The sequence below is a fragment of the Gobio gobio genome (genome assembly GCF_949357685.1).
Source record: "Gobio gobio genome assembly, chromosome: 7".
Taxonomy (NCBI): Eukaryota; Metazoa; Chordata; class Actinopteri; order Cypriniformes; family Gobionidae; genus Gobio; species Gobio gobio.
Window position 1 is genome coordinate 31,311,499 of NC_137103.1, and position 13,640 is coordinate 31,325,138.

General features: G+C 37.8%; 1 protein-coding gene across 2 annotated transcripts; it reads right to left on the reverse strand.

The window, feature by feature from the left end:
- Window positions 1-5,239: 5,239 nt before the first annotated feature.
- Window positions 5,240-12,689, reverse strand: lypd6b (LY6/PLAUR domain containing 6B). Of its 2 annotated transcripts, none has more exons than XM_079821979.1 (5): window positions 12,511-12,689; window positions 8,800-8,925; window positions 7,314-7,412; window positions 7,062-7,189; window positions 5,240-6,970 (listed from the first exon to the last, which is right to left on the reverse strand). In XM_079821979.1, exons 2-5 carry the CDS (start codon window positions 8,900-8,902, stop codon window positions 6,800-6,802), a joined length of 501 nt encoding a protein of 166 aa, XP_079678105.1. In that variant the 5' UTR covers window positions 8,903-8,925; window positions 12,511-12,689; the 3' UTR covers window positions 5,240-6,799. The 2 variants fall into 2 exon arrangements, with proteins under 2 accessions (XP_079678105.1, XP_079678106.1); XM_079821980.1 differs by having other exon boundaries at window positions 8,800-10,292; window positions 12,511-12,683.
- Window positions 12,690-13,640: the final 951 nt, after the last annotated feature.

Below are 13,640 nucleotides of genomic sequence, written 5' to 3' on the forward strand. Positions count from 1 at the left end.
ATGAGTGAAGTTTCATTTTGGGTGAAGTCTTTAGAATGAATGTTGAATGAGTTTAGGGACAATGAATGTGTTAGGGATAATTAAACATTTAGCTGAATTTTAGGTTCTTAGGCTTCATCTGAATCTAGTGTTTACCCCCCCCCCCCCCTTCCACACACACCCACAAAAATTAGTTTAAGATTAGTTGTTGAATATGCTTAAATTCAATTAGATGTTACGCAGCAACAATCTGCACCCAAATTCTATTTCTGGTCCTTAAATGTTTGGCGAGAGAGGGTCAGCAGAGGCCAAGTATGTACTTTCCATCAGCCCTAAGTTATTTTTTCTTCATGTTGAAAGGTTTGTTGGCAATGCAGGGGGTGTAAGATCTCAGCAAGTCTTCAGACTTCACAGAAACTGCTCTTCACATGCGCTTAAAGATCACAGAGTAAGATACATCTGTCCTCTTTCGTCAGCTGCCCGTCAGCATTGTAAAAGAGGTTTGAATCTTTACTTTCAGTTTGTGCACAGGCATTTATTTGTTCTTGGATGTTATAGTTTATAATGTGGGTTAGTCTCATTCTGTCCACCTTCTTGGGAGTTTTTTTTTTTTTTTTTGCTGAGGTCAACACAATGCATTCTGGAATTGACTTCTTCATGAAGGATATAATGCTGCTTATACAATAATTTGGCTAGAACTAGGTGTCTTATTATAGGTGCGGTCACATCCCAGCAAGCAATTTTGCATTTAAAACATGTCTAATAGCTGTCCAAACACAACCCTGACATCTAGGCCAAAACAAGGCAACATTTGGGCTGTCAGTGAAAATGTAAAAGACGTCTAGTCAAAGAAATGAAACCAAACACCTTGTAATCACTGTTGACTTTGCTTACATGATGGAATATCATATCTCATTGGCAAAAAGTTATTTTGGCAAAAACCACATGCAACCAAATTCAAGGTTATTTTTGGCTATAAGTGGGTTAGTCATAGCCGGACTATATTGGGGCTATAGTTAACTGAGACGGTGAAATGACAGCTATTGCTTGCTGGGATTAGGCAAAATTTCAACCAATTATTTGGGCAGAAAAGACCATTGTCTATTGCCAACAGTGTAGTGATGTATGAAGCACCACTCAAACAGAAGTCACTTTCAAACCAAACAGCTTTCTGCTGGTCAACATGGTAAACATCCATGACCAAATTGAAATCATTGCAAAATCTGCAGATTGCTAGGATTCCTGTTGAATTAAATCGATTTTGCCCAAATTTGCTAGACATCAGTAAATGTGACCACACCTTTAGAACAAGGCCGTAACCATGTCTTGAACATTCGGGGGGACCAAAGGTTTTTTTTTGAGAGGAGGGGATGAGAGGTTGGTCTTTTTATTTAAAGCAATTAAACAATTAAAGGATTAAAAGGGATTTAGGGAACTTGTCCCTCTCAATGCCTATGGTGGTTACGGCCCTGCTTTAGAAGACATTTTAATGAAGTCGCCTACCTTTTGTAATAATCTTCAAATTGGGAATGTGCCTTTGACCAAAAATGCCGCCTCTGCATGCAGCTCCCTAAATTTTTCTTCGTTTTTCTTCTTTCGTCCATGTTATACTACTGATTTTTACAATCAGTTTAAGAATTTACACTTTATAAATTAACAAACACGTGTGCTAATTCAATGTATTCTTGTTCATTTAAAAGGTCACAAGCAATAAACAATGAGGGCCACTGATCTGCAATCCGTCAAAATAACTTCTCAGCCATTGGTATTTTTATCCTCCTATGACAAAGTGCCACTGAGGATACAGAGCTGTCTTTGAGGTCTGGTTCAACCAGGTTTCTGAGAGGTCAGATCCTTACGGAGAACAAAATCTCTCTGGAAACACTGTCGGCTGCCAATTAGTGCAGTGATCTCTGCCCTTGAAGTGGAATGTTAAGCTCCGCTGGCCGTCACACAGCATATACACAAGAGGACAATACAGCCGGGTGACTCATTGGGATTACAGGACAGGTCCGATCCAATGATCAAATGCAGCCAGTGTTGTTTTGGGATTACCACAGAAGGGTTGTCCAAAGAGGGTATTTGTGTTCAATGGAAATTTCTGGTTTGTCAAGAGCCCTTGCTGTAGGGAAAGCCTTCTCATTGCATTTTTGTTTCTTTCTTTTTATTTTTTTTTATTTCATTATCAACAGCTAAAGATGTAGAGCAGCTGCCAAGTGGTAATGGCCGGATACTTGCAGAGCTATACTTCCAGATTTATGCCAGACCTTTTCAGAAAAAACAAAGACAGATGCATTTTTTTTTTGTATTAAAAAATAGAATAAGGATTATAAAAGCTCTATGTTATTCAGATAAGGAGTTATTGGTTTCTCAAGATCATGTGCGACAGCCATTCACGAGTCAACTTCCTTAACTAGAAGAACACAATTATTGAAGATGCCTGTGTGAGGAGACATCAATCACCAGACTTCAATGAAACACAAATTCACGTGGCGCCACTATAAAAAAACAAGAGCAGGAATGAAGGTTGCTCCTTGTTTGAGTGTATCAAATGCCATTCAGTAAATGACTGTTGCGACATTTTACAGTCACTCTTATGACCAAACGCATCACTGGATAATCCAATAATTCATTAATTAAATCATGTCAATTTTCTTTTTTTTGTTAATAAGAATGTATGAGGGGGCTTTCCATTGAGTTCTGAAAGTCTTACTTTAAAATGTAGCAACTTTTTATAGCAGGGAAAATATAAGAAAAAGCACTGTATATATTAAATATCATTGTTAATGATAGCCAATATCGATATGTTATACAAGGGTGTCTAATTTTGTTTTTTGTTGTTGTATAAATTGGATAATCAGCACCACAAATTTGAGTGAACATTATTAGAAAAAGAATAATTAAAATTAGTTTAGGAAATAAATAAATCCCAATTTTTTTTCTTTTATTTGTAATATTCTAAAAACCTGATGATCATGTTCTCCAGCATGATTTAAAAATGTATGAATTTTGGAAGCAAGAAAATCCAAAAGAGATCACAAACTTGCTAATCATATTAATGGTCTAAAATAATGCATTATAACATCTGAGATATTTCTTAATTACTTAAATCATTTATTAATCATTTTAAGTCTAAGTGTAAGCCGGGTGTACACTGTGCGATTTTGGCCACGATTTGGCCATCTGAGACAAATTTTGCAAATCCTAAAAGATTCATCTGATCCTAGGCTAAAATCTGAAGTCTTTGATCGTAAGTTTGACATGTTCACATGTTGACATTAATGACAACTTAGATCTTACAGTGTCACATGGCTTACAGCGGGGATCATGTTCGTACAGTCTGACAAGGAACAATTGTAAAGGACTATTATAAATCGCACAGTGATTTAGGCTGGCCGCAATAAAAGGCCACTCAAAAATGTGCAATTTTATCACACAGCACAATGCTTTTGAGTTTTGAGGGAGCGTGCAATTGGCATGCTGACTGCAGGAATGTCCACCAGAGCTGTTGTCCGTGAATTGAATGTTCATTTCTCTACCATAAGCCGTCTCCAAAGGCGTTAAAGATAATTTGGCAATTTAACAATGGTGGCGGTGGGGTTGTAGACAAACAAACACAGGTGCATTTTATTGATGGCATTTTGAGTGCACAGAGATACCGTGATGAGATCCTGAGACCCAATATTGTGCCATTCATACGACCATCACCTCATGGTTCAGCATGATAATGCACGGCCCCCTGCAGGGATCTGTACACAATTACTGGAAGTTGAAAACATCCCAGTTCTTGCATGGCCAGCGGTCTCACCAAACATGTCACCCATTGAGCATGTTTGGGATGCTCTGGATCGGCGTATATGGCAGCGTGTTCCAGTTCCAGCCAATATCCAGCAACTTTGCACAGCCATTGAAGAGTGGACCAACATTCCACAGGTCACAATCAACAACCTGATCAACTCTATGTGAAGGAGATGTGTTGCACTGCATGAGGCAAATGGAGGTCACACCAGATACTGACTGGTTTTCGGACCCCCCCCCCATATATAGTAATACTGCACATTTTAGAGTGGCCTTTTATTGTGGCCAGCCTAAGGCACACATGTGCAATAATCATGCTGTCAAATCAGCATCTTGATATGCCACACCTGTGAGGTGGATGGATTATCTCGGCAAAGGAGAAGTGCTCACTAACACAGATTTAGACAGATTTGTGAACAATATTTGAGAAAAATAGGCCTTTTGTGTACATAGAAAAAGTCTTAGTTCTTTGAGTTCAGCTGATGAAAAATGGGGGCAAAAACAAAAGTGTTGCATTTATAATTTTTTCAGTATATATTACATAGAAAATAATAATAAAAATATTTTTCCAGGTTTAAAATTGATTTTGAAAAGATTTCCAACAATCTTTGCATAATAAACCACTGCATAATAAATTAAAATATATTTTTACTTAATCATGAAGCCTTCCGGTTGGCTAACATGCTCACAGTAATGCATCTGGATTGGTAAGAGCCATGAGCTCGGTGCCTTCTTGTTTGCACATGCTGGGTTCTGAATACTAAAGACACAGGCAAGATGAGAGCAGATGAGAGAAGCAGCACTGATACTGTTTTCCTCAATGGGAGAACGACTCTTCAAAGCCTGAAAGTGACAGACTCCAACTCTACGCCTAATAAAACCAGAACAAAGACAGCCAGCAGCCAGAGCAAACAGCACACACGGCGAGACAGTCAGCGGAGCAGGAACACACACACACACACACACACACACACACACACACACACACACACACACACACACACACACACACACACACACACACACACACACACACACACACACACACACACACACACACACACACACACACACACACACACACACACACACACACACACACACACACACACACACACACACACACACACACACACACACACACACACACACACACTTTAACTTCATAAGTCAGTCAAGCAGCTACACAGAAACCAAATCTCATTTCCTCTGCAACCATTTTAGAGGAAGAGCCATATGTCATGTTTGGTTTGGAGAATGGAAAACCCTCATTATTCCAGACAGCAGTGATATTAATGGTCCACGGCTTTGTGTCCCACACTGAGATCCTCTTGGGAATGTTTTTTATTGTTCTCAGAGCTCCTGGGAGGGAGTTGCTCTTTTGTACTGTTCGAGGTTCAGCTCGCTCTTCCAAATTCAAACCTGGGCCGTCTCATGTGAAAAGACAGAACAGTACACAGATCAGCGTTGAAGGAATTTTAAAAACGCAGCCCTGCTGCTTGCACACAAAAAGCACAGCGGTATGTTATAGATTAAAGAATTGAGGAACCATTAACAAACTCAATCAACCCAATGAACGTAAACAAGACTATTTATCATAACTGACTTCCACCGCCGTGGAAAGCAACACGGCCTCACGGTAAGGTTTGCATATAAATATATAAATTAGTTTTGTTCACTTATATTAATAATGTCCTATTTATTACATTTATTGTAATATGCATTGACTCTAGATCAAATTAAATTGCAGTCGATTGTAAGAAAAGGAGGAGTTCAAGTGGAATAAATGATTGGAGAATTCGGGCATTCGTCACCAGAGAGAAGGCTGGCATTTCACCGGAAGATAAGAGTTATGAGATTTTGATTCAAAAATAAAATTTAAACATGCAAGGATGAATCAATAACATGCATTTAGAAAAAAAGTAAGACTGTAAGGAAAAAGGAAAAAGGAAAAAGCAGTAGCAAAATGAATGAACATTTGAATATTTGTGCATGGACATTAGTTAAATAAGGTCACATTTTTATTTCTTTACGGTTTTTGGGACAAAAAAAAGCTTTAGTTTGCAATAGTCAAATCAGAATAACCCAACATATACTTAAATAATTAGTGCTTTTATGTGATGCAGGTCCTTGTTCTCAAAGCTTTGACATATTTATGCAGCAATCAAGATCTCTTTTAGAGACATTCGCATTGTTTAGAAAACTAGAACAACACATTCCGCGTCCTCTCATTGTGCTCGGCCTGTGTGACAGAATCTGGGACCAGAGCCACAGGACCATCCCACATAGAGACGTCCAACGCTCAGTGAGAGCTTCAATTTGTTCAATGCAAATCCAGCGAGGCAGCATAAGTGAAATCCACTGCTTTAAATGCTATCTTGCTACCCGTCTGATTTTCTGTCCTATTCAGTAGTCGTCAAGCAGTACTAGTACTCCATTGACAGATCTTCCTGACGCAGCTCTTTCCTGTGCAAACAGTTCCTCCACCCATGGCTGTCTCCTTCAATCCATCAAAGAGTTAGTTTTGCTGGTTAGCACAATCGAGCTAGTTAACCCCTACTGGTTGATGCTGTAACTGCACCATATGGCTGCAAAATGCCACTCCACTGATTGACATTCAAAGGTCTTTGTGTTTTCTGACAGAATAAAAATGCTTGCGAGTCACAAATATTTCATTATATTATAATAGATTATTTACCAATGTCCAACTGTTTTTGAAGGGAGCCTAAAAGCGTGAAATGGACTTATATTACAGCTCCAAATAGTCACTAGTGATCATTTTCTCTGATAAGTCACTGATCAATCCCGAAAACATCTGTGAGCCCATGAGCGGCAGATTTCAAATCATGTTCTTCCAGAGAAACATCCTGCCATTGAGATGGATGGGAATGCTAACAGATAGCTTTCTCCAGCATGATATTAGTCACCTTGATGAAAACATCCATCCGCATTAATATTCCAATGTGGATGACGTCTCCTTTGTCTCATCCATTTATAGTGTTGTTCATCATATGCTAGAGGATCACAATGGTAACAGTCCAGTGAGAGCCGGGATCAGCAGGATCACAGAATCCCAGGTCTTGAAAGTGGGAGCTGCTGAGCTGTGGGTTCGTCTCGGAGCAAACACTGCATTACTGTGATTGGTCGGCAGCTCTACGTTACAAACCATGCCTTCGCAGCAAGATACACACTCCTGCAAGACAGAATCGCAGTTTATAAGCGAATGCAATGTACTGTGTTGCCATGTATTCAGTACAATGAAGAGTGGACATGTGGATACTCACATGGTGTGTATTTTTGTGATGTCTACAGCCGGCTAACTGGCATTCTTTATGCACTGCACATCTTTTGGTAACAAACCTTGTCTTCCCATGATGGTTGAAGTGATGTATTGTCATACAATACTGGGTATCTATAATGAAGGAACAGGATATTAGGAATTTAAAGGGATATTGCCTTACAAAATACCGGAACAATCTGGCTCTAGATCTTTATCTAGAGGCAAGGTCTGAGAGGTTTGTGTTTTGTAAACTCACTCTGAGGGCACCACACATCTTCTGCCCAGCGGTTACAGCTGTAGTTGTCTGAGGCCTGTTCACAGGTGAAGCACTTGAAACTCTTGGGATATGGGGTGGCTGTACAGACATGAACACAGCGTTATAGCTATAAAGTCACTGGAAGTTATGCTTTATGATAACATTCATGTTTATTTGTGCATGGACTAGTTCTTACTAGGTCAAGAAAATATGATCATATAACACCAATTTTATCATCTCTACACTGGTTACCTATTAAGTTCTGTATCAATTAGCTACAAAGTATTGCTACTGACCTATAAAGCCCTAAATGGTTTAGCTCCAGTGTATTTAACGGATCTTCTATCGCCCTACAATCCATCGCGCTCTTTAAGATCACTAAACTCACGGCTTCTGGTCATTCCTAGGATATCTAAGTCCACTAAAGGAGGGAGGGCATTTTCACATTTAGCTCCTAAACTTTGCAATAGTCTTCCTGATATTGTTCGAGGTTCAGACTCGCTGTCCCAGTTTAAAACTAGATTAAAGACGCATCTCTTTAGCCAAGCATTCACATTATAATTACCTTTTATACTACAGTTAAATCTGATCAAAAGCATTAATATTCTTAACAGCAGCTATGCTAATTATTTCCCATCTGCTTTTCTGTTGTTATCTCGGGACACTAGTTCCGAGGTAAATAGTTTGTCAGCTCCAGTTTATATCCAGCCTCTCATGGAGACTTCAGATGCCCCAACACCTGTGATGAGACGACTCAACGCCTGTGAAGAGACGACTCAACGCCTGTGAAGAGACGACTCAACGCCAGTGTTGTTATGGCCTAAATTAATACATGATTGATTAACTTTTTCTAACATTTTTCAATGTACATTTATGAAATGCACTTTCTGTAAAGCTACTTTGAAACAATGTGTATTGTGAAAAGCGCTATACAAATAAATTTTAATTGAATCGAATTGAATTGAATGTCCAGAAACATGATTACATTATTGTTTAACAGATCACTTGTTAATGTTTTGGGTTGGTATGTTTTGAAAGAAATCTCTTATGATTTCTTAAATTTTCTTTTTTTAAGCAGTCTCTTATGCTCACCAAAGCTGCATTTATTTCATCTAAAATACAGTAATACTGTGAAATGTTAATACTATTTAAAATAACATTTATTTATTTTAATATATTTTAAAAAGTAATTTATTCTTATGATGGCAATGTTCAATTTTCAGAATTCACAATCCTTCAGAAATCATTATAATATGCTGATTTAGTGCTCAAGAAACATTTCGTACTTTTATCAATGTTGAAAACAGTTATGCTGCTTAATAATTTTGTGGAAACCATGATATGTTCTTTTTAAATAGATATATATATTCTAACATGTCTTTACTGTCACTTTTGATATATTCAGTATTTCCTTACTAAATAAAAGTATTAATTTCTTTAAAAAAAAAATCGTATTCATCCCAAACTTTTGAAAATACACACTCACCTTCTACAGCAGGCATGAGATTGTAGAAGTCAATGTTGTCACTTGCCACCAAATCAACAAGAAGCTGGACAAGAACAGTGACTAAAGCCAGATCTGCTGCCATGTTTAAAACACTGATAGTGACACCTAAAATAAACGGTAAAAGATATGTTAAAGTCTCTGAACATTTGACTTCCCGCAATTGTCCTCATTTATATTTGGTTACGCACCTCAATATTATAATTATTAGCATAGACTGGGCAAATACACATTAGCTTCTAGAGCTTAAAGGGTTAGTTCACCCAAAAATGAAAATTCTGTCATTAATTACTTACCCTCATGTTGTTCGACACCCGTAAGACCTCCGTTCATCTTCGGAACACAAATTAAGATATTTTAGTTGAAATCCGATGGCTCATAAAGGCCTTCATTGACACAATGCACTTTACACTCTTTTAAGACCCATAAAAGGTACTAAAGACGTCGTTACAAAGTCCATCTCACTACAGTGGTTCTGCAATAACTTTATGAAGCGACGAGAATAGTTTTTGTGCGCAAAAATACCTAAATAACGACTTATATAGTGATGACCGATTGCAAAACACTGCATCATGACGCTTCGAAGCGTTATGAATCAGTGAGTGAAATCATGATTCGGATCGCTTGTCAAACCGCCAAACTGCTGAAATCACGTGACTTTGGCGATTCAAACCGCTGAATCGACTCACTGATTCATAACGCTTTGAATCTTCATGATGCATTATTTTGAAATCAAGGTTTTTACTTAGGTTTTACTTATTACTTAGGGTTTTTTTTGGCGCACAAAAACTATTCTCGTCGCTTTATAAAGTTATTGTACAACCACTGTAGTGAGATGGAGTTTGTAACAATGTCTTTAGTACCTTTTATGGGTCTTGAGAGTGTAAAGTGTATTGTGCCAATGGAGGCCTTTCTGAGCCATCGGATTTCAACTAAAATATCTTCATTTGTGTTCCGAAGATGAACGGAGGTCTTACGGGTGTCGAACGACATGAGGGTGAGTAATTAAGGACAGAATTTTCATTTTTGGGTGAACTAACCCTTTAAGCATGATGAACAGAATCCATAACTGCATGGTACGAGGCCAATGGATGTTGACTGGAATATGATGAGCTTAAAGGTCCCGTTCTTCGTGTTTTTTTGAAGCTTTGATTGTGTTTACAGTGTGCAATATAACGTGTTCATGTTTCGCGTGTAAAAAAACACAGTATTTTTCACACTATTTACTTATCTGTATACCGCTGTTTCCACTGTCCTAAAAACGGCTGGTGATTTCCTTGTTCTATAAAGTCCCTCCTTCAGAAACACGTAACGAGTTCTGATTGTGCAAGCGGTTCCTGTGCTGTGATTCGACCACAGCTTAGCGCACGTGAAAGCGGTTCCTGTGTTGTAATTTGACAGCAGCTTAGCGCACGTTGGAAAGGTCACGCCTCTTAACGGAGAGATGTATGCGTTCAATAATCTCTACAGCGTCCCTGGGAAAGCCAAACAAAGGTGATTTGACTCCTGGATGAAAATAACAGCGTCTCGATGACATGGCGATAAACACACTCAACGCAACAGTTCCTTTTCTCCACGCGACCGTCCGCTTCTCCACATGGGACAGCAACAAGACCGCGCCCCCTTTTTCGCGTTTCTTTGTGGGCGGAGGTTAGTCTGTTCTACTGCTCTACTGACGTAATTAAAGAAGGAAGTACCAGGATGTAGTCCAAGCCAGCCGTTCGCTGTAGGCTTTGAAAGGGAACTTCTGTTAAATAAAATGTCTCGCTTGGCATTGAACTTTGAGCTTTATAATTTTACAGGTATTATTTATGCTCTAACAGCAACATTACACACTAACTAAAGTTTGAACAATGGAATCGCGAAGAAGGGGACCTTTAAAAAGAAAATTATACTATATACTACAAACTATATGTAAATGATGCATGTAGATTGATTGTCTACAATCATCTTGATTTGTTTCAAAAGTAATTTATATTAAAAAAATATCTAAGATTGATGCCTACAGCTATAAGATAACCTACATATTCTATAATATTCATCATCATTTCTTTCTCTAACAGAATAATGACAAGGCACAAATGTCAGAACAACAGGACAGAATTGTAGGTGATGGATGATTTAACACTAATTATAGCAAAGGCTCATATTCTGAAGAACTATAATCTATGAATTCTAATCATCCAAACTGCACTCATTTCATGCATTATTCAGTTTACCGAATGCACCAGAGTCACTAATATGTTAATTTGCATAAAGCCCTCTGGTACTTCAGTTGCAAGTACCTACATTTTTTTTTACAATGCAAAATCCAGCATAATAATGACCTTATAACTGACGACTAGGGACTAAAGCCCTCATCCGGCATCTTCCTAAAGTCCGCCCACATTTTTTAAATGTCTAGCAGGCATTTTAAGAAGCAGTAAGACACATTGACCTCAGAGGTTAATCATTAAGGCTGAACACATTAACATGCTCTAGTGCTTGTTTACATCAGTGTTTAGTTACGTACATTGACATTTTCACTGTGCACTGGACATTGGTTTTCACAACTTATTTCCATGAGACAGTATTTCAATCTGGAACATGAAGGCCTGGTTCCACAGACAGGGCTTAGATTAAGCCAGGATTAGTTAAATTAGCACATTTAAGTAGCTTTTAATAAACGTGTGCATCTTGAGACTAAACAACGATACTGACATATTTTAAGATATGTCAGTGCAAGTAGCTTTCAGGCAGCTCAAACTTGCACTTTAGTCTGGAACTAGGTTTAAGTCTGGTCTGTAGAACCTGGCAAAAGAAGTTTCACTTTCTTATTTAACATGACATAAGTTCTCAGCATTAAATCACACAGCTTAGTACACAGAAATCCACAGGCTCCATTTCATCTCTAGATGGCATATGGTTTTAAAAGCAAACAGATGAGTGTCATTAATCTTGTGGCAGTGACAATCTACTCCTGAGGGTCTCTAACAGAGTAAAGAGAGATCACACATATATAATGTCTGACAGCACAACAGCAATCAGCTCTACTGACCCAGAGGTTAAAACACACACAGGGGCCTGCGGTCTGAAGCCTTTCAGCTACAGACGTACGTGCTTTTAGGTCACAGACCAGCCAGTGGACATGTAGGGACTTAAAAGCAGTTCATTAAGAGTGAAGAGCGTAAAATGGTCATTTGCATGCATCTTTATGGTGGCATATTTATGCCGAATATAAACCCACACAAACACGCACTCATTCTAAGGCAAAGATTGTATTCTGAAACATGCTGGTCTTTTAGATCAAAACTGTCGTCTACTTTGATATTTAAACGCATTCTTTGAAATTAAATGTTTTGAAGTGAAATGGAAGTGATGTAAATGAGCTCTAGAGGCCGGTGCTGTCTGACTGGCTCGAGAACCTTAGGGGCCTGTTGATTGCTTCAGTGATCTGTGAAGCCACCCGAACAATCACAAATTTTAACATAGTAACTTCTTCTAAAAAAAAAACATTTGTGAGAGACTAACTGCTAACTAATTTATACTTTATAATTTACAGTGACTGATGTTAACTCACTTGTTAATAAAAAAAAAAAAGACTTATCCAATACAAATAAAATGCAAACAAAATACACTTAATTCACACAAAATAATATTCAGACCAAACATGACATTAAAATTCAAAATATACAAGAAACAAATAAGGCTTACCTTTTGTCTGTAAAGTGGAAAGCTTATACACAACGTTACATGCCAGGCAGACAGATTCCCTGAGTCAGTGTGCGGAGACTGCTGTCCTGAATGAGACTTTCAAAGGAAAAGGAAAGAGAAAGCTTAGAAGTCATTTTCCATTTCAGCTCTCTCTCTCACTCTCTCTCACACACAACAACAGAGAAGAAACCACCGACCCCAACCTTCTGACAACCCCCGCTTCTGATTGGACAGCAGGTGCATTGTGGGGGCGGGGCCTCTAGCCATTGTGTGAAGTCAACAGTGTTGTGTCAAGCCAGGCTAGCCCATGTAATTAGCATTCACACAAACGCACTTAGCACACACCCGATCCTCATAACCTCTGGAAGACCAAGAGCCTCAACAAAAAGCACAACACTCCGTTAGATTAACTGTACTTTCCTCAATACGCTACATTAGTAAATGAGTGCATTGATTTTTGCTTAAGCGGTAGAGATCAATAATAGTCATATCACTAAATTTATGAGGTGGGGGGTGGTTGGTTGTTGGCTGCACAGTCTATTGCTTTATTAAAATTATCCAGTGGTGGGATTCAGTTTATTCACTCTAATATAAAAAAAATAAATTAATAAAAAAAATCTTCAGGATCCTCCACGGTCGACCAACTGAAAATAAATATTGTACAAATATTTTCATTAAAAAAAAAATCCAAAATAATAAAATTAAAAAAATTATAAACGAATACACTACTATTCAAAGGTTTGGGCTCAGTAAGATTTCTTAAAAGTTTTTAAAAGTAGTCTCTTATGCTCACCAAAGCTGCATTTATTTGATCAAAAATACAGTAATATTGTGAAATGTTAATACAATTTAAAATAACCTTTTATAATTTAATATATTTAAAAAAGTAATTTATTTCTATGATGGCAATGCTCAACTTTCAAAAATCATTCTAATATGCTGATTTGGTGATCAAAAAACATTTCTTATTATTATTATCAATGTTTAAAATAGTTTTGCTGCTTATATATTTTTGTGGAAACTGTGATGTTTTTTTTTTTTCCAGGATTGTTTGATGAATAGAAACTTCACAAAAGAACAGCGTTTATTTAAAATAGAAATCTTTTCTAACATTATCAATGTCTTTAATG

Excerpts from the sequence above, each read along its gene's own strand:
- lypd6b (XM_079821979.1), bottom strand. The coding sequence starts at position 8,902 with ATGGCAGCAGATCTGGCTTTAGTCACTGTTCTTGTCCAGCTTCTTGTT. Across the intron at positions 7,190-7,313 it reads AGATGTGTGGTGCCCTCAGA|ATACCCAGTATTGTATGACA; the intron begins GTGAGTTTACAA and ends CCTTCATTATAG. Across the intron at positions 6,971-7,061 it reads ATCACAAAAATACACACCAT|GAGTGTGTATCTTGCTGCGA; the intron begins GTGAGTATCCAC and ends TCTGTCTTGCAG.